This window comes from Manis pentadactyla, chromosome 3 (assembly GCF_030020395.1).
Source record: "Manis pentadactyla isolate mManPen7 chromosome 3, mManPen7.hap1, whole genome shotgun sequence".
In the NCBI taxonomy this organism is placed as follows: domain Eukaryota; kingdom Metazoa; phylum Chordata; class Mammalia; order Pholidota; family Manidae; genus Manis; species Manis pentadactyla.
The window spans coordinates 95715248-95734898 of NC_080021.1; the positions used below are offsets into that span (position 1 = coordinate 95715248).

Below are 19651 nucleotides of genomic sequence, written 5' to 3' on the forward strand. Positions count from 1 at the left end.
TGGATACCCCTCAAGCCATGTTCCTTGGATCTTCCCCACCCCCAAAGCTCCACCTAGTGGCCTTGCACCCTGGACAGAAGTTAATTCCAGCACTGCCTTAGGTTTATTATTAAGAAAGTCTTTTAATCTCTATCCATTTAAATTTTTTTCTGGAACAAGGCAAGATAGAAATTAATAATAGTAAACCCTGTTTCAGATTCTCTAGTCACTCCATATGGTTGGCAATGGTTCTTGTTCGAGCGGATCTTCAGGAAATAAAATTATATGGTCTCCCCTGATGGTGTCTGTGGGAAGGCGCAGAGCTGGTCACCTGGAGAAGCAGCCCCCTTTCCATTCTTTACATGCTGCTACCAGGGAAGAGAGTGGCCACGTGGCAGCTTTGTCCTGCGCACTTCGAGCCCCATACAAGCTCTCTTGGGGCAAGGATGGGGCCCTCCTCCCTCTTCCCTACAGAACTGAGCCCAAGCAGCTGCAGGCTCTTGGCACAGCCCTGGGGGTCAGCATTCCACTGTGCTAACCACTGTGTCATGAACGACTATGAAATATTTCCCAAGTTGAGAAGCATTATAAAGAGGCCCCAGAGTGAAACGTCAGCGGAGTCCATGAACAACCCAGTCGCCTGCCCACTCCTTCTGCTTCCATCGGGGTGCCCGCTGATGCGATATTTTCTCAGCTACTCTGTGTCTGAGCCAAACCACACTCAACAGGAACTCACTCTGACACAAAAGGCTTTTTGTACCACAGACCCTGGGTTCTTAGACATAATTCAAGGGGAGCCCGTGACATCACAGGAGAAATCCAAGTTCAAGGGTATTAGATATTAGCCTTTCTGTGTTTTCAGCAGAATGGTGGTGCTGTTCTCTATGCAGTCCTGTACTTGCCTCATTCTAAAATGTTTACCAAGGATGGACATTTTCTCTCTGATTGGTCCACACAGTCCTTTTGAGTGAACCCAAGAGAAAAATTATCTATATGAACAGTTTAAAAGAATCCAGCAAAGAAACCTAAGACCTTCTAAAAGTCTGATTTGAGCCATGAAAGAGAACTGCCAACAGCAGATACATACCATGAGCACAGCCCTAAGTTTCTGAGTGATAATACCGGGAAACGGAATGCACCCAATACAAACTATGGCTACAGGTCGGCCTTCTCCCTTTCTCAGGTGGTAGAGGTAATGGGCATGGGAGGGGAGAAGGGGAGCATGTCTATACTGTCCCCCTGTTAGCCTGTAGTCCTTCTGATGCCAGTGGGGGGAAGCCCAGAGTCCCCGGGGGTCCTGCTCCTGCTGGTAGGGCATCACTGTACTCATTCTATTGGAAGGCACAGACAAAAATTTATTAAAAATCTGTGACTCCATCAAAGTTTGCAACATCAGATCCTCCCTGCAACTACCTGTCTAAACCCAAAACGAGGCGAAAGGACAGGCCAACCGCCCCAGCACGGCCCTGGGGCCTCTGAGGGCGCCCGTGCACGGCGCTGCATCAGGTCTCCCTGGACTTGTGTCATGGCTAAGATCGGAGTGGCCATGACTTGCCAGCAGGTGTTGCCTGTGTTCACAGACCAATTATGCTTCAGTGGCAGTATTTCAAGACCTTGGTATTTCAAGATCACAAAAGAGTATTTTGTAAGAGGCAGCAGAATCTTCTGTTTACACAACACATGTCTTTCAATGATTTGAAGGAATTCAAATCTTCATTTCTACAAAATGAAATGATTTCTGAAATGTTATTGCAACTGATCCACCAATAATCAGGTTTTTAAAAAAAATCCCACCTTTAGGAGCAAGGTGATAGATAAACGTCATTTCTCTGCAATATATTCTGTCTATATCATTGTTACATTTCATGGCAACCAGTTGGTTTTAGAAAAGAAACCAAACTATTAAAATATAATGTTACTGTACTGGCTACAGTCTAAGGATACTTCCAGAGGCCATGTAAATGCCTCACTGCCTCTTGACTCTCTGCGTAAACAGCTTCTGAAATGAACCACATTATACAGTATACATTAAAAATAGAAAATTTAAACTCTCATATAAGAAACATTAAAGTATCCAAAAAAGGTGTGTCTGTCAAATTTGAGGAGTCTTGTTGTAAGAAACTAAAACTATTTTTCTATGGGCCAACATGTTCTTCTTGGAGAAAGAAAGAACAGCAACTGATACATTTTCTTTATATAAATGGTTTGGGATAGAAATCATTAAACCTTCCAATATTTTATAACAGTTTAGTAAATGCTAAATATTAACTTGAAATTTCACCTAGAAATAGATGCAGAAAACACTATTTCTGTGGCCTCTATGGCTTAATGTTCACCTATTATGAAGAGCATATTTACTAAATGAAGCACAACTATATGTCTCCTGTATTTAAAAATATATGATGTTCTTGTAATTTCTTTTATTATTTGAATTCTAATTTCAAATACTCTTTCAGTGCAGTACTGTGCTAGATTATACTACAGCTCTGGTCCCAATTACCTATTTACTTATATGTTTACCACATCTATGTAAAAAGATAAAATAGTTGTTTCTTCACAGCCAGACAAAAGCACCTTTTCAGTAAAGGTTCAGATCTAGATGCCAATATTACTTCAGGACTAGTTCTAAAAGAGAATGATTTTTAAAGACTAAATTCTGGCTAAATTCAGCCTAAATTTAAAAAAATTCTGAATAGGTTTGGATATTAGGACATCTTATGCAATATAAACATAAGTATCTGTCATTAGTCTTTGTGTTTGGATAACATTAACTTGAGAAGAGAGCCATCGCTCATATTAATGTTCTGGCTAATGTTCAGATTCATTACCTAATATTTGACTTTGTTTGACAAATGTATGAAATATTTACCTAATAATGTCATTGTACATTTTTCTAAAAGGCTCTTTGCCAATAACATTTCTTTGATTCTTTATGACGTATTAAACATCCATTTTTCATGCTTGATGTTGTAAATAAGACTCAGAACAGATCATTTGTCCACTTCTCTTCATGTGGGAAGTTGGTACTTCTCAGGATTTACCCTCATTGTTGATCCCACACTTCTCACTCTGGCCCAGAATACAGCCATCCCGCTGCCGTCTGTGGGCTCCTGGAGGCCATCGGCAGAATGGCTTCTGCTCTGGTGGGAAGTGGGGGAGAGGATACGGACCAAGAGGAGCTCATGGAAACTATTAGATCTTTGTAACTGGTGTCCTTCTGCCATGCTGTGAGATGACTGGCTTCTTGGTCCCTCATGCCTGGTCTAAATCCAGATGGTTATACCGCCTGACTGCACACTGGATTCTGGAGCCTGCCTGCTTTGTTTCTACAGGTTCTTTGGCATCTGTAGAAACCCCTTCCTCTTTCCTCATGATCCTTCTCATGACTCCTATTTCCCTGGAGTAGACCCACCCTGTGCCACTCACTGTCAGCCCAGGGATGCCTTAATGAACATCATGGACATTACAGAGGGCCTGAGAAAAAGCCATGTTCAATGTGAAATTGTGGAACAATTAAGGAGGAAGTCCACACATCCTCTCAGCACCTGCAGACTGCATATACAAGACAATATCTAGAGAAGTGGAGCCACCCTCCACCTGTGTCTCTTTCCATCATCTCATACTCTCAGAGACACCATGAAACTAGAAGAGGAGATTTTTGCTGCAGGAGGGAAGAGATTCTAAAACCCAGTGACCTTAATTTCTGGGGGCCGGGGAGGATCTTAGGTTACTTTTGTTTCTAAATTTTGGTTACCTGCATCCTCACATGCAGTACAAGATGGATTCAGGAGAGCCAGAGGGTCCAGAGTGGAGCAGGCAGGGCATCGCTTCTGCCCACTGCTTCACTGAGCAGCGGCCTGTCAAGGGCTCCGACTTCAGCAAGGGCCTCAGCTCACCACTCCATATCTGAGCACAAGAGACTGAATCCCAGGCCCCAGTATGGGGACCAGCAGCTCCCTGGTGGTGGGGGTGGGGTGGGATGGGGTGCGGGGTTTGCATCACTCAGAGCTCATCACATGACTTCTCAGTTTTGTTTTCCTTCTTAGAATCACTGGTGGTCTCTGCTTGCTTACCAGCTCGGCTCTGCACTTAAAAGGCTTGTTATGATTTATCTGCCTCTCCAAATGCTCTTATCAGGATGGTTTTCGAGATATCTTATCCAAAATACTACCAGAACCTTCCAGCTAGAACATTTCATTCTTGTTTCATGCCTTCTTTCATGGTTTTCCCCAACCAAGAATTCCCTCCCTCCTTTCCTGCCAAGAAAATTGTATCCCACCTGCAAGATGAGTTCCTGTGTCACTGCCATCATTCAGTTTTGGTGACTCTCTCAAGCTCTTTCTGCCCCCAAAATTACTTCCATTGTCTAAATGACATGTTGGACTTGATTCCTGCATTTCTTTGCCAGCAAAATCCAAGGACCTTAATTAAAGTGGCTTAAATATGATGCTTCTTGCATATCTACATTTTCTCTTGCCGCATGTTTCACACATGGTTTCTCTGCTGGGACCCTCTCTCTTCTCAGCCAACCCACTTAATCAACTTCTTTAAGACTCACTCAACTCTCCCCTCCTCTGAGAAACATTCACTATCCCTGCTCCACCCCTAAGAAGAACTGATAGGTGCCCCCACTGTGCCATGCCTGGACCTCACCCTATATCTCCATTAAGGAGATTGCATACCTCCATGGCATGCAATTTTCACAGGGCTTTTCTCCTCTGGACCTCTTAAGAGAAAGGCTCTGTCTTATTTATCTTTATATCCCCTTTGCCTAGTACTTTTCCCATAGGTACTAGGGATAAATAAATCAATGTTTATTTTATTTGAGAATCTGATGTCTACAGTTAAAGCCAAGATGCGCTCCTGAGGAAGAGTCAGGTGTCCTGCACAAGAGAAGGGGTGACTGCTGCACCTGCATGGGCAGCCCTTGGGAATGCCACCCCACAGCGGGTTCCATCAGCCAGCCACGGGTATGCACCCTGGGAGGAACAGAGCTTTCCAACACTCTGATGAGCACTTCCACATTGCTTGTCTTATTTAGTCCTCTTTGACTTATAGAGGTTATCTCACTGTTACTCACAGCAAAGTTTCCTTTGAGGCCCTATCTAGCCCTTTACAGAGAGAATCTGCCAATCCCAACTGGAGATACTTAGTGCAGGATTAGGAGGCCAGGAAGGGGAAGCTAGGCTTTTGGTTAGAGTAGGACCAGGCTTTCAGACATTGACAAGACCTGTAACCTGAACTAATAATGCAGGAGTACTTAAAGTTCCATATTGTTCATTTTTTCTTTGTATGATAGCCACATAGTGCCTTCGTTCAGAGACCTTCAAAACTTTTTTACATTACTTCATTTGGGAAAATCTTAACTGCCTCAACAACAAAAAATGTTAAATGGGTGCCTCCAATTTATTTAATATTATCTATAGTATCATTGTCAAAGAGCTGCCTTTCTTCAAACAAAAAAATCCAAATTTTCATTAGTGGCCTAAAGGAAAAATATTTTTCCCTCTGCCCATTATTTATTTCCTCATATTGTGAGTCAGTCAAAAAATACCAGCTCTCCCCACTGCATTCTGTTCACTGTCCCAAGTCCCAGATCTCTGTTTTGCAATGTATTTCTGAAATACATATTGGCTGGTGGCAATACTTAGAGAAGAGCAGCCCAGTAGATGATAATAAATATTATCAATTGAAATGATTTCTAGCCACAAGCCAATTAGTCATCACTCTGGGCCAGGGGTCAGCAAACTATGGCCCAGGGGCCAAATCCAGATTGCTGCCTATTTTTAATAAATACACTTAAATAAATATGTGGGTGGAACACATCACACCCATTTCTTTGCATATTGCCTGCAGCCACCTTTGTGCTGCAATGCATAAAACACAAGGACTAGTTGTCACTATTAGTGACTGATAGTCTCCACAGGGATGGCTTAGCCTGCAAAGCTTAGGATACTTACTATCTGTCCTTTCAGTGAAAGTTTGCTGACCCTGATTCCAGAAAACTGCAAAGGGGGAAGCTAGACATTTCCAGTGTTACTGAAGGCATGCTTTCAGATGCTGACAGCAAGGCCTGCAGCCTGGAAAGGTGACACAGGAGGACCCAACCCTTACACTGTCCATGTTTTCTGACAGCCTGAGTACCTCCAAATTGCTTAGACATGCTCCCCTGTGGTTTGCTTGCACCCTCCTTTCTGAGTTTGCTCACTTGTTCAGGGACCTCTCCTACTAACCAGCCCATAGCTGTCCGAGAACCTTCTGGGCTCTGCAGGTCTGGCCTAGCATTCTTCTGGGCTGCTCAGTGCTCCTCAGTCCACGCTCCCACATGCTCTTGAAGAGGGTGGCTAGAATGAAGGTCCCATCAGACATCGCTGGGCCTCACAGCCACCTATCTTTTCTCATCCATGCCTCTGTTGTCTCTAAGCCTGCACCCAATCCAAATCACAAAAGGGAAAGAAATCTGTCCCTGTACCCGCCCAAGGTGTTCTTAGAGTTAACTAATAAAGCACTAACAGTTAACTCTGCATCAGAGCATAAGAGCTCCACTAGTTTTTCACATCACCAAGCAGCTGGCTGAGGCCTCAGGGCAGCTGACATCTGTGTGCACCCACCTGAGATGGGCCACAATCCCCTTCATGCCACTTGATGGTAAGAACGGGTAGAGTCTGAAACCTTGAGAGGTGGCCTAAAGCTATGTGGAGATAGGGATTGGCACACTTCCTTTAGATAAAAGTAAAAGTAGTGGATCTAATTATATAGATTAGGGGAAAGAGGGAGAAGAATGTGCAGATCTTGGTCAAGGGAAAGTGTGTTTAACAGACATATTTTCCTCAATGTGCTCACAGACATGCATGTTTGCCAGTGACCATGCTCTAAGCATGCAACTAATAAGAAGAAAAAGGTTGACCCCAATCACATTTTTTTGGTGCTCTCAGCTTCTCCTCTCACTGAAAACTTTTAAAAGCTCATATTGAGAGATGGAAATCTTGCTTGATGTAGCACCAGAGCCATCTCTCAACACATTTGTTGGCAAAAGCACAGTGGGACAGAAAACAGTGGCAAGCCCTGTGCCAGCAACCTGCAGGGTGTCCCGTTGCTGTCCCCAAGTTGGTTACATCCTGGCTCCCAGGCTTATATTCCCACCAGTAATAGGACCAGAACCAGAAAATATCAGAAGCACACAGCTTTATGTGCTCCCCAGGTACCGATACACCCTTTACTGAAAATATACTTTAACATTAAATGATCTTCACAGTTCTTCACAGATCAACTGTTCAAGTAATGATTGTGCCCTAGGTCCTACACAGTGATGGGCCCAGTGCACTGTTTTAGGCCCTCAAAGAGGAGGGGAGCCAGGAACATCCAGGAAAACAGTGAAGATGTTGGCAGCACACCTGAGCTGCCCAGCCCATGGACACATCACGAAAGCCCTGGGCTTGGGGTAATTTTCTTCTTCACCAGTGGACAAAATAATGTAGATAATACTCCACGAAGGCTAACTAAGCTTTTCACTCAGTGCTGTGGCCTTAGACAAGCTAGGAGCTGCTGGGACAGCAGTTTTCAAAACTACTCAAGGCTGCAAGGGGCTTTAGAAATTGCCAAGAGGCTGCTGACATGTGTTTGGCTGTCCAGGGTGGTTCTCCTGCAAAGAGGCCATGCTGTAGCTTAGAAGCCAGCCAAGTGTATGCCAGGCTTTCAGTGCCTAGAAAGGAATGCGATTTTAACATCCAGAAATGAAGGAAGAGGAGAGAAGAACAGATGGAATGACATGCACCCTGACACTGCTCTTACACAAAGCAAAGAATTCCCTCCTGAAGGGCAGCCTTCTCAAATGGGGCTTGAAATGTCAAGCTGCACTGACCTTTTTGCACCTTTATGTAGCACAGGAGAGCACCGCTCCATCACACCACTACTTGCACCGACATGATAGCACTGCAGTTCAACTCATGGGCTTCAGTCAGACCCGGCTTGGCAGCCTGGCCCTGCTATTTACTAGCTGAGTTATCTACCTTTGCAAAGCCTCAGTTTCTCCATCAGTAAAATGGAGATAACAACCAAATTGCTATAAAGGTTAAATATCCTTTTATTCGATAATTCATGTAATACCATTGGTATTCACTAATAATACCTACTAATGCCTAGTACGTTGAAAATGCTCCATGCTATATTTCTAAGAAGTGCTCAAGTTATGCTATCACTAATGGTAAGTCTAGGAGATCCTGATTTAGTTCACTGGTTTTTCTCTACATAATTCGAGGCAGGATTTATCTTTCTGGGGATTGTTAAGTAAGAAGATTCTTAATAGTTCTCCCAGCAGCAGTGGAAGAAAACAGGATGGTCTGAGTTTGAGGTTAAACCTGAAATGACTCAGGTACCTGAAGATGTGATTCCGAGCTACTGTAGGCTGTGGGTGGCGAATGGCCTCTGTATGAAGATGCAGTAGAACTGACTGCTTTTTACCGTTTTGGTGTTTCTTAATATTTATTAGGAAATAATTTAAATATTACAATTTTGTTGTTTTCTAAAAATGCATACTATAGAAATTGTCATATTATTTTTAAAAATTTTATTACTATTTTTGTTATCAAATGTCCATCACAGTGGTTCAACAGCCACCCTCCCTGGTTTTAATTTGCATTTCCCTGATAATTAGCAATGTGAAGCATCTTTTCATGTGCCTGTTGGCCATCTGAATTTCTTCTTTGGAGAAGTGTCTGTTCATATCCTCTGCCCATTTTTAATTGGGTTACTTGCTTTTTGTTTGTTGAGGTACGTGAGCTCTTTATATAATTTGGATGTCAACCCCTTATCAGACATGTCATTTATGAATATATTCTCCCATACTGTAGGATGTCTTTTTGTTCTGCTGATGGTCTCCTTTGCTATATAGAAGCTTTTTAGTTTGATGTAGTCCTATTTGTTCATTTTTGCTTTTGTTTCCCTTGCCTGAGGAGATGTGTTCAGGAAAAAGTTGCTCATGTTTATTTTCAAGAGAGTTTTGCCTATGTTTTCTTCTAAGAGTTTTATAGTTTAATGACTTACATTCAGGTCTTTGATCCATTTCGAGTTTACTTTTGTGTATGGGGTTAGACAATAATCCAGTTTCACTTTCTTACATGTAGCTGTCCAGTTTTGCCAACATCAGTTGTTGAAGAGACTGTCTTTTCCCCATTTTATATTCATGGCTCCTTTATCATACATTAATTGACCATATATGCTTGGGTTTATATCTGGTCTCTCTATTCTGTTCCATTGATCTATGGGTCTGTTCTTGCGCCAGTACCAATTTATTTTGATTACTGTGGCTTTGTAGTAGAGCTTGAAGTCAAGGAGAGTATACCCCCAGCTTTGTTCTTCTTTCTCAGGATTGCTTTGGCTATATGGGTTCTTTTGTGGTTCCAAATGAATTTTAGAACTATTTGTTCTAGTTCACTGAAGAATGCTGTTGGTATTTTGATAGGCATTGTACTGAATCTGTAAATTGCTTTGGGAAGGATGGCCATTTTGACAATGTTAATTCTTCCTATCCATGATCATGGGATAGAGTTCCAGTTTTTGATGTCTTCTTTAATTTCTCTCATGAGTGTCTTGTAGTTTTCAGGGTATAGGTCTTTCACCTCCTTGGTTAGGTTTATTCCTAGGTATTTTATTCTTTTTGATGCAGTTGCAAATGGAGCTGTTTTCCTGATTTCTCTTCCTGCTAGTTTGTAGTTAGTATATAGGAATGCAACAGATGCCTATGTATTAATTTTTTATCCTGCAACTTTGCTGAATTCAGTTATTAGATAAAGTAATTTTTTGGTGGATTCTTTAGGATTTTCTATGTACAATATCATGTCATCTGCAAAGAGTGACAGTTTAACTTCTCCTTACCAGTTTAGATGCCTTTTAACTCTTTGTGTTGTCTGATTGCTATGGCCAGGACATGTAGTATTATGTTGAATGAAAGTGGGAAGAGTGGGCATCCTTGTTTTTTCCCAATATTAGAGGAAAAGCTTTCAGCTTTTTGCTGTTAAGTGTGATCTTGGCTGTGGGCTTGTCATATATGGCCTTTATTATGTTGAGGTAGTACCCTCTATATCCATTTTGTTGAGAGTTTTTATCATGAATGGATGTTGAATTTTGTCAAATACTTTTTCATCATTTATTGAGATGATTATGTGGTTTTTACCCTTCTTTTTGTTAATGTGGTGTATAGTACTGATTGATTTTCAAATATTGTACCATCCTTGCATCCCTGGAATAATCCAGTTGGTCATAATAAATGATTATTTTAATGTATTTTTGGAAGTAGTCCCTCCTCTTCTACTTCTTGGAATGCTTTAAGAAGGATTAGTATTAGCTTTCCTTTAAATGTTTGGTAGAATTCAGCTGTGAAGATGTCTGGACTTATAGTTTTATTTGAGGGTAGTTTTTTGATTACCAATTCAATTTCATTGCTGGTAATTGGTATGTTCATATTTTCTGTTTCTTCCTGGGTCAGTCTTGGAAGGTTATATTTTTCTAGGAAGTGGTCCATTTCTCCTACATTGTCCAATTGGCATATACTTTTACACAGTATTCTCTAATAAGTTTTTGTACTTCTGCAATATCCATTGTGATTATTCCTTCTTCTTTTCTGATTCTGTTTATGTGTGTATACTCTATTTTTTTCTTGATAAGTCTGGCTAGTGTTTTAGCTATTTTGTTTATTTTCTCAAAGAACCAGCTCCTGGTTTCATAAATTTTTTTCTATTGTTTTATTTTTCCCTATTTTATTTATTTCTATTCTGACCTTTATTATGTCCCTCCTACTGACTTTGGGTTTCTTATGTTCTTCTTTTTCTAGTTTCTTTCATTGTGATTTTTAGACTGCTTATTTAGGATTGTTCTTGTTTCTTGAGGTAAGCCTATACTGCCATGTACTTTCCTCTTAGAACTTCCTTTGCTGCAGCCCACAGATTTTGGGCTGTTGTGTTTTTGTCTTCATTTGTCCCATGTATTGCTTGATTTATGTTTTGTTTGTTGATGCATTGATTATTTAGATGCATGTTGTTTAGCTTCCATGTGTTCATAAATCTTTTTGTTTTCTTTGTGTAATGTATACCACTGTGGTCTAAGCTGCTTGGTACAATTTCAATCCTTTTGAATTTATTGAGGCTCTGTTTATGGCCTAGTATGTGATCTATTCTGGAGAACATTCCATGTACATTTGAGAAAAATGTGTATCCTGCTGCTTTTGGGTGGAGTGTTCTGCATATATCTGTTAAGTCCACTTGATCTAATGTATTGTTCGGTGCCTCTGTTTCCTTATTTTTTTCTGTCTGGTTGATCTACTGATGTGAGTGGTGTGTTAAAATCTCCTAAAATTAATCTAGTTCCTCCTTTAATTCTGTTAGTATTTGTTTTACATTTTTAGGTACTCCTGTGTTGGATGCATAGATATTTATAATGGTTATATACTCTTGTTGGACTGACCCCTTCATCATTATGTAATGTCCTTCTTTGTCTCATTACTTTCTTTGTTTTGAATTCAATTTTGTCTGATATAAGTACTTCTACTTCTGCTTTTTTCTCCCTATTTTTGCGTTTGATATCTTTTTCCATTCCTTCACTTTTAGTCTGTGTATGTCTTTGGATCTGAAATGAGTCTTTTGTAGGCAACATATAGATGGGTCTTGTTTCCTTATCCATTCTGCCACTCTTATGGCTTTTGATTGGTGCATTCAGTCCATTTACATTTAAGGTGATTATTGATAGATATGTACTTATTGCCATTTTATTAATTGCCTTCTGGTTGTTTTTCATAGCTCCCCTCTGTTCCTTTCTTCCTCTGTTAGTCTCTTCTCTTGTTATTGATGATTTTCTTAGTGTTGTAATTGGATTTCTCTTTTTTAAATGTATTTATTTATTTTGGGGTGTGTATTTATTGTAGGCTTTAGTTTTATGTTTAGCAAAGCTTCAAGGATAGCTTCCATAGTATATAATAGTCTATCTTAAATTGCTGATTACTCTATTTAAACACAATCTAAAGGTACTTTTTTCCCTTCTTCTTCCTTCTCCACATTTTTCATATTAGATGCCATAATCTTCTCTTTTTATGTATCTTTTGACTGATTTTGTGTATATTTGATTTTGCTTCTTTTGTTTCATTCTAATTTCATACTTACTTGGTAATTAGTTGGTTCACTACCTTTTCTGAGAGTTTATTTTCACTGGTGAAACATATTTAGCCCCAGGGTTCATTTCCATCTATAGCAGTCTCTTTAACATATCCTGTAGGCCTAGCTTAGTGGTGGTGAATTCTTTCAACTTTTGTTTATCTGGAAACTGTTTAATACCTGCTTCAAATTTCAATGATAATCTTTCCAGGTAGAAGATTATTGGGTCATTCTGTTTCAGTGCATTAAATATATCATGCCACCCCTTTCTGGCCTGTAGAGTTTCTGTTGAGAAGTCTGCTGATAGCCTGATAGGATTTCCTTTGTAAGTTATCTTTTTTTGCTCTCTCTCTGGCTACTTTCAACACTCTCTCCTTATCCTTGATCTTTGCCATTTTAATAATTATGTGTCTTGGTGTTGTCTTCTTGGGGTTCCTTTTGTTAGGAGATCTCTGCACTTCCATGACCTGAGTGTCTATTTCCTTCCCCAGATTGGGGAAGTTTTCAACAATTATTTCCTTAAATAGACTCTGTATCCTTTTGTCTTTCTCTTCTACTTCTGGTACCCCTGTTATGTGAATTTGTTTCATTTGGATTGGTCACACAGCTCTCTTATCATTCTTTTGTTCCTAGAGATCCTTTTTTCTCTCTGTTCCTTGGCTTGTTTTCCTGTTCTCTAGTTTTTACTTCTTTTACCATCTCCTCTACATGATCTAATCTACTTTTAAATCCCTACATTGTATATTTCATTTCAGATACTGTTTTCTTCAGCTCTGAGTGGCTGTTTTTCAGGTTTTCTCTCTCTCTCTTTGTTGAAGTCCTCCCTGAGATCTTGAATACTTTTTTGTAAATCTGTGAGCATGTTTAGATTTCTATTTTGAAATCTTTATCAAGAAGATTGGTGATCTCTGTTTCATTTAGCCCTCTTTTGGGTTTCTGACTTGTAATTTTGTTTAGATCAAATTCCTCTACCTGCTCATTTTGTCAGGGATTCTGTGTTTCTTCCTTTATATTAGATATCTCTGCTATGCCTTCTGGTCTATGCAGTAACAGCTTTATGAAGAAGGTGTGCTACAGTGCCCAGAAGCTCAAGATTCTTTACTCTCTAGTGCCTGGCTCTATTTTTATGAGGGCCCCAACTGTTGGGGTGCCATAGGTTGGGCAACTTTCTGTCTGGCATCTGTAGTGGTCCAAGTCTGGGTGAGCAGTTTGCTTGAGATGCTGTCTTTGTGATCATCTCAGGAAACTCTGTTGTGCTCACTTTGGCCAGGCTGCCTTCTGCCTGGCCTGCAACAATGGTGGGAGTTAATGGGGGTGGTGAGACCAATGTGCCACAGCCAAACGTGCAATACTGGGTTTGGACCCAGCAAGGAGGAAGGAGCTCCTGGGGCTGGCTCCTCCAGGCACTTCTCTTGTTGGGCTGAAATGGAGCCAAGTAAGCTGGGAGGGTCTCCCTCTGCCTGCCAGGCACCAAAGTCTGATGCTGCCACTGGGTCAAGTGGACTGTCTGTCATCAGTGCATGCAGGGAGGACACTCAGGGCTGCATTAACAGCAAGGAGGATGGAGCGTCTCAGGATCCCAAGAGTTCCCGATTTGTTGGGCCAAGGAAGGGCTGAAGAGGTATCCATACCTCCACCCACCCTTTCTCCTTAGGAGAGAGTTCCATCCAACCCATGTCACCTCTGGTACCCCTTCCACTGCTGACAAGTCTTTAAACCACCTCCTCTGCTTTGGATCTCTGGACTCATGGAACCTACCTGCCCTCCACCCTGGCTAGAGTCTCAGTCTCCCAGTGTGTTCTGCCTGCCCCTGGTGCCCAGTCCCAATAACCCAGAGCAGATCTCCAGGGCCAGATATGAAGTGCTCTTGGCTTCTACCCTCTACCCGTTCAGTGCCTCTTTCTCCCTCCTGTAGGCTGGGGTCGGGGGAGGGCTTAGGTACCGCTCAATCTTGGGTTTGCTGCCTCACCCTTTGCTGCATGGTCCTCTCTTCTTCCCTGGCTGTAGGAGGTTGACTCTGCAGTCTTTCAGGTCATTTTCAGATCTAGTTGCATTTGCTGCATTTTCCTCTTTTACGTGTTCTTGGGAGGAGGTTTCCATCTTGCCTTCCTATTCTGCCATCTTTAATTTCCCTTCACATCCGAAATTGTCATAAGTAATTCACATTATTTAAAGTTTGGCGATTTGAAGATAAAGATAGTATTTTTAACTTGCATTTCATTTCTTATTAGTACATTTGACTCTCATTATCTTATTGAATCTTATTTCTTCTTTGTAAATTGCTTCATATTCTTCACTCATTTTCTATTACAGGATTGATATTTACTGATCTAGAATAGCTCTTTATATATTAAAGATGAACTCCTGTTACTCTTTATATAGTAAAGGGAAACTTCTTTTGGCTGCATAAATTTTTTCCAGCCTTTTGTTCACTTTTATTCTCTTTTCACATAAAACAAAAGTTTAAAATTTTTATGTGCTGAAGTTACTGATTTTTTTCTTTGTAATTGCTTTCATTACTTTCAGGCTTAGAAAGTCTTTCCCTCCTTCAAAACTAGTTAAATATACACTTACATTTTCCTACATATTTTGGGGTAATTCACTAATTCCTTTGAACTGAATCCATTTGGAATTCTTACTCTGGTAACAGTTTTAAACAGTTTTAAATTGGTATGGCCTTTCTAGAAAATGTTTTTGTAATATTTGTAGAAACTGTAAATGAGTTGTATTCTTTGCCCCAGTGATTCCACTTCTCAGAATCTAACTTCCGAAAATAATTGTACAAGGTTTCTACATTGCACATGAAAGTCACAAACACCGTTTATAACAGCAAAAAAGAGAAATAACTTAAATATCTCTCATGGGTGGTAGGGTGAGTAAATGTTCTACTACATTTTCCAATGTGATGACCACAAGCCATATGTGGCTAGTGGCTACCATATTAGATAGCACAGGTGTAGAACATTCCCATTCTCATAGAAGTTTCTATTTAACAGTGCTGCCCTGCAGCCATTAAAACCAGGTTTTTAAAGATTATTTAGTAGTGTTAGATATATTCATAATATAACAGTGAGTAAAAATATCAAAAAACAAAATATTTGGTGGTACTACAAATTCAAATTGCTTGCAGTAACTTTAATCATCAATATCTTTATCAAGTTACATTTTTTCAGAGGACATCTAAACCCTGCCCTCATGAAGCCCGCTGTCTTGAAAAAGAAAAAAGGAAATCTAAAAATTCACAGGTGCATAGGTATCTAGTGAGTGCATGGGGAAACCTAGCACATGGCACCAACCCAGTAACTGTTAATTGATTAAAAATCCAAATGGGAATTATCATACTTGTAAGGTTGAAGGCACTGGGGGGAGGGGGGAGCACGTCAGACATGATGACGTGCCAAAGTCCCCGGCTGCTGCCCCCTCCCAACCTGAAAAAAGGGGCCTTAGGCTAGCCAATCCTTGCGCTGCTGTAAATCTAAGCTCTGCCTCCCCCTACCTTCTTTAAAAACTCGCTACCTGTCTACTTTCGCGTGACTTCCCTGGCCTGTGACAGCAAGGCCATGGAACCTCGCCCGGGGGTATTCAAATAAATTACCTGGCCCTTTGTTGCCTCTCTTTGCCTGCTTATTTTAGCTAGAATTTATCTTATAACACTGAATCAGATGCAAGACCTAGTTAACAAGTATTCTGGGTGATAACTTACTTTTGGAAATGGTGCCTATAAAGAAACCTACAGGTAATTTGTTTGCCACCTTCCTACTGAGAACAGCTAAAAAAGCTAAACAAAATATATTATTTTGTACATATCTTGAGAGTTTCAGTTAACAACATAGTGACAAAAAAGATCTGGGAGAAGGGGAAAATTTAAAGAGGAAGGCTCAGCATGTGGGATCATTTTGTCTAAGGCATGTTTGTTAAGGCCAAAGTCGTATCTCCAAGGCTGAACACCACTTTGGTTGCTTAGTAGGGAGCCAAAAGTTGAAGTCCAGAGTCTACCAAAGTTAAGTGATCTGGTAAACCCTCTGTATTTGGTGCAAAACAGAAACAAACCAGGTCTTGAAAGGACTGCAATCCTGCTTTGAGCCATCTGGGGTTGCCCAGAGAAGTCCCAAGCATTAAAGTGGACCAAAATGATTCCAGATTGTAATTCCCCCAGCTACCTCACAGAAACAACCCAAAACTTTCTCTAGCATAATAGATCATCATCCTAGGCCTCAAACTATTTCTACAAATAAACGTTTGAATATGTCCATCATGCAATCAAAGATGATTTGTGTTACACAAGGAGAGAAGAAGAGAAACAATGAAAACAGTTCCTGAGGGTCTCCAAGGTTTGGAATTATCAGATACGGACTTTAAAATAACTATGTTTAATTTGCTTAAGAAAGTAAAAAAATTGTTGAAAGCTTTGTAAAATAGCTTAACATTCCAAAAAGGGACAGAACAAATTTTAAAAGGAACCAAAGAGAAATTCTACAACTAAAGAAAAAAAATGCAATAACTGAAAAAACTCAATGGATGAGTTTAACAGCAAAATAGACATAACTGGGAGAGAACTGTGAACTGCAATACACATTGGAATGAAATATAGAAAGGCAAGCTGGAATAGAAGAGAGCATGGAAACCATAGAAGATATGGACAGAAAAATCTAACACGAGGATCCCATAAGAAAGTGAGCCAAAGCAATTTCATAAATAATGGCTGAGGATTTTCCCATGAATCCACAAGAACATTCATGAAGTCCTAAGAACCTCAGACAGAAAAAAATCAGTAAAATCCACACCTAGAACCATCACATTAAAGCTACAGAAAGCCAAAGATGAAAAGGAAAGTTTTAAAAGCTGTTGACAATAAAATACTACTTTTAGAGGAACAATAGTTTAAAACATTGCTGATTTTCAGCAACAAGGGAAACCAGCAAACAATGGAATTGGTCTTCGATGGACTGAAAGAAAATCACTGCAAATCAACAATTCTTAACCCAGTAAAAGTATTCTTAAAGAAGAAGAGTGAAATAAATCATTGTCAGACAAACAAAAACGGAGATAATTTGTTACTGGCAGATGGCAGACTCACATTTAACAAGATGTCAGAGTGTTCTTCACTCAAAAGAAAAGTAATCCCAGATGGAAGAGCAGAGACAGGAAAGGGAGGAGAAGCAATTAAGATGGAGAAGTTGGCAGGCTGAATTCTGTACAAAAACGTGATGTGGAAAAACTACAAGGAGCTGCCTTACAGGATGAGGTTATCTTCCCCTATCCTAGTTAGAAATTGTATTTGGTTATAATCTGAAAGAAAACAGTTAAGCCCTATTCTTGCATCACATTTTGGAATGTATTTTTTACTATTTTGGGATGGGGGAAAATCAGCCACCATGAAGAAAATATCAACAGATTTTACTACGTGATTTTTGAAAAATATACATGGCCAAAGAAATCATTTACAAAATAATAACTGAGAAAACATATTTATAATAGTTTATTAGCTAGGATCAAGTTCAGCTGCACACAGAGTGGGACCTGGGGTGGAAACAGGTGGGTAGAGAATTCTTATGAGGTTTGAGATACTATTTTACTCATTCAACGACACATTTCTTATTAACCAATATGAATGGACAGTGAATTAGGAAAGAAAGGCCAAAATATCTGTTTTTGATGAATGTAGAGATATTAGTTGGCCTAGCAGCTAGTAGTTCATTCTTTTTTTATGTTATGTAAGTTGGAACGATATTATAAATGCAAATTTCTGATATTTATGATATCAGAGTAAGATAAGAAATAGCATTTTTCCAGTGGTTTGAAAAAAAGGTAAATAGTTGTATTTTCAGGATAATTTAGTTTTTGAGCATGGACTACATGCCGCCTTCTGGAACTATCCCTCCTATCCCTAGAATTTTAAGGTTCATCCTAAATACTGTTAAGACTATCAGTCCAGTTTAACAATATGGGTGAATGTTGAAACCACAATGTTATTCATGTGAAACTTTCATAAGATTGCATATCAAGGATACTTTAATATAATAAAAAGAAAAGAGTATCAGTCCAGAATTACTGAGACACAAGTCCTTTGTTCTAAGGCAAGGTCAAGGGGACTGCCAATTGATCTACTCCATTGTTCTCAAAGCCATCATTAAGGAACAGAATTACTCATCACCAGTGGTGCAGCTGACTGGCTCTCAGTGAATTCCTGTCTCACTCCCATTATCTACTCTGCCACTCCCCTTTATGTCAAGGTGTTTCTATAGCATGCACCTCTGTTCTCTTAAAACCACCATGCTGAAATGATAATTTATGTCAATGGTTTAATGGAATCAGTTCAGAAATTATCTCTGTAGATAGGAATAGCTGGATGGTAAAGCTGACAGCTGGCACCCACTGGATTTTATTCACAGAGAACATTAGTGGGTCAAGCAAAAGTGACAGGGAAATATGGGCAGTTGGCCCTCACCCACCTGCCGCAGTTTGGTTCCTACCATGGACGCACTGCTGTCAAGCACAAATACCACATTCTTGGGTAATGGAGGAAGGTCTTTGGGGGCAAAGTAGTGCACAAAATAGCCATTTAGAACCTGGTGGAGGGAAAAGAAAGTAAAAATGATAGTACTCAGAATAAGTAGGAAAACTAACTAAATGGATAACCTATGAAACTTCTAAAAGTCAAAGACAGCATGAAACAGAGTCTACAGCCAGATTCCATACCCAGAGCAAAAGTATCTATGGTCCTGGTCCTTCCATGAGAACTAATTGTTGATTCCACCTGTATAAGGACAGCATTATCCCTTAAAAATGTATTGATGAGGTTGACTACTTCAATCTAAAACATTCATTTTGTCTCTGACCCTTGTCACTTGAGAATCCTGCTTCTTTCATTACCTGGTTTTTACCAAGCATCTTACAAGTCAAGACATCAAAGTTGCCTACATTCTGGATGCACATTAATACATTTTAGTATTCCCACCCTGTCTCTGGAGCAATAAAACCTAAAGGGAAATGAGCCACAGACAAGTCCCTCTCAATTAAAATTGAAGATGAACTGAGACTCTAACTTTATCTAAAACATCACAGGGAAAATTACATCATAAATTTCATTTGCTTTCCAGATTATTGAGCCAGGGAATAGATACCCTCAGCCTCCAGCAAGGCAATACCACCAGCTTCCTAAGAAACATATTTTGGGTTAAAACAAATTTCCTAAGAATCAGAAAAGTTCTCTCTCCCTTAGGTAAGTATTAGAATCCTTAGTTCTGAGTACAACTAAAAATGTCAAGCAACTAACATGAAATAGCAACCACTAACCCATTACCTGGATGTCCCCAATGCTCTGTTCCCTGCTGACGTCATATCGAATGATGAAATCTCCCAAAATGCCATTCTGGGCAATCTTGGCTTGCTGTACCACACTAGGCTTAAAAATGACTTTGGCAAAAGTTTCATTCTGGCTGATAACAGTAGAAGGAGGAGGCCCAGAATCATCTGCAAAGATATAAACATAATTTGTCATTGAAAATGCAAATATTTTTCTAAAAAGAAAT

At 40.0% G+C, this 19651-nt stretch overlaps 1 protein-coding gene across 2 annotated transcripts in view; it reads right to left on the bottom strand.

Moving 5' to 3' along the window:
* ITIH5 (inter-alpha-trypsin inhibitor heavy chain 5) overlaps positions 1-19651 on the bottom strand; it is a 70143-nt gene that overhangs the window by 19951 nt on the left and 30541 nt on the right. For both annotated transcript variants that reach the window (XR_008996348.1, XM_036908167.2), the window contains exons 6-7: positions 19423-19592; positions 18572-18688 (exon numbers count right to left, since the gene is read on the bottom strand). Coding sequence is in view for 1 of the 2 variants with exons in the window: in XM_036908167.2 (XP_036764062.2) it covers positions 18572-18688; positions 19423-19592 (287 nt within the window). In the remaining variant the exon portion in view is untranslated. The remainder of the gene's footprint in view (positions 1-18571; positions 18689-19422; positions 19593-19651) is intronic.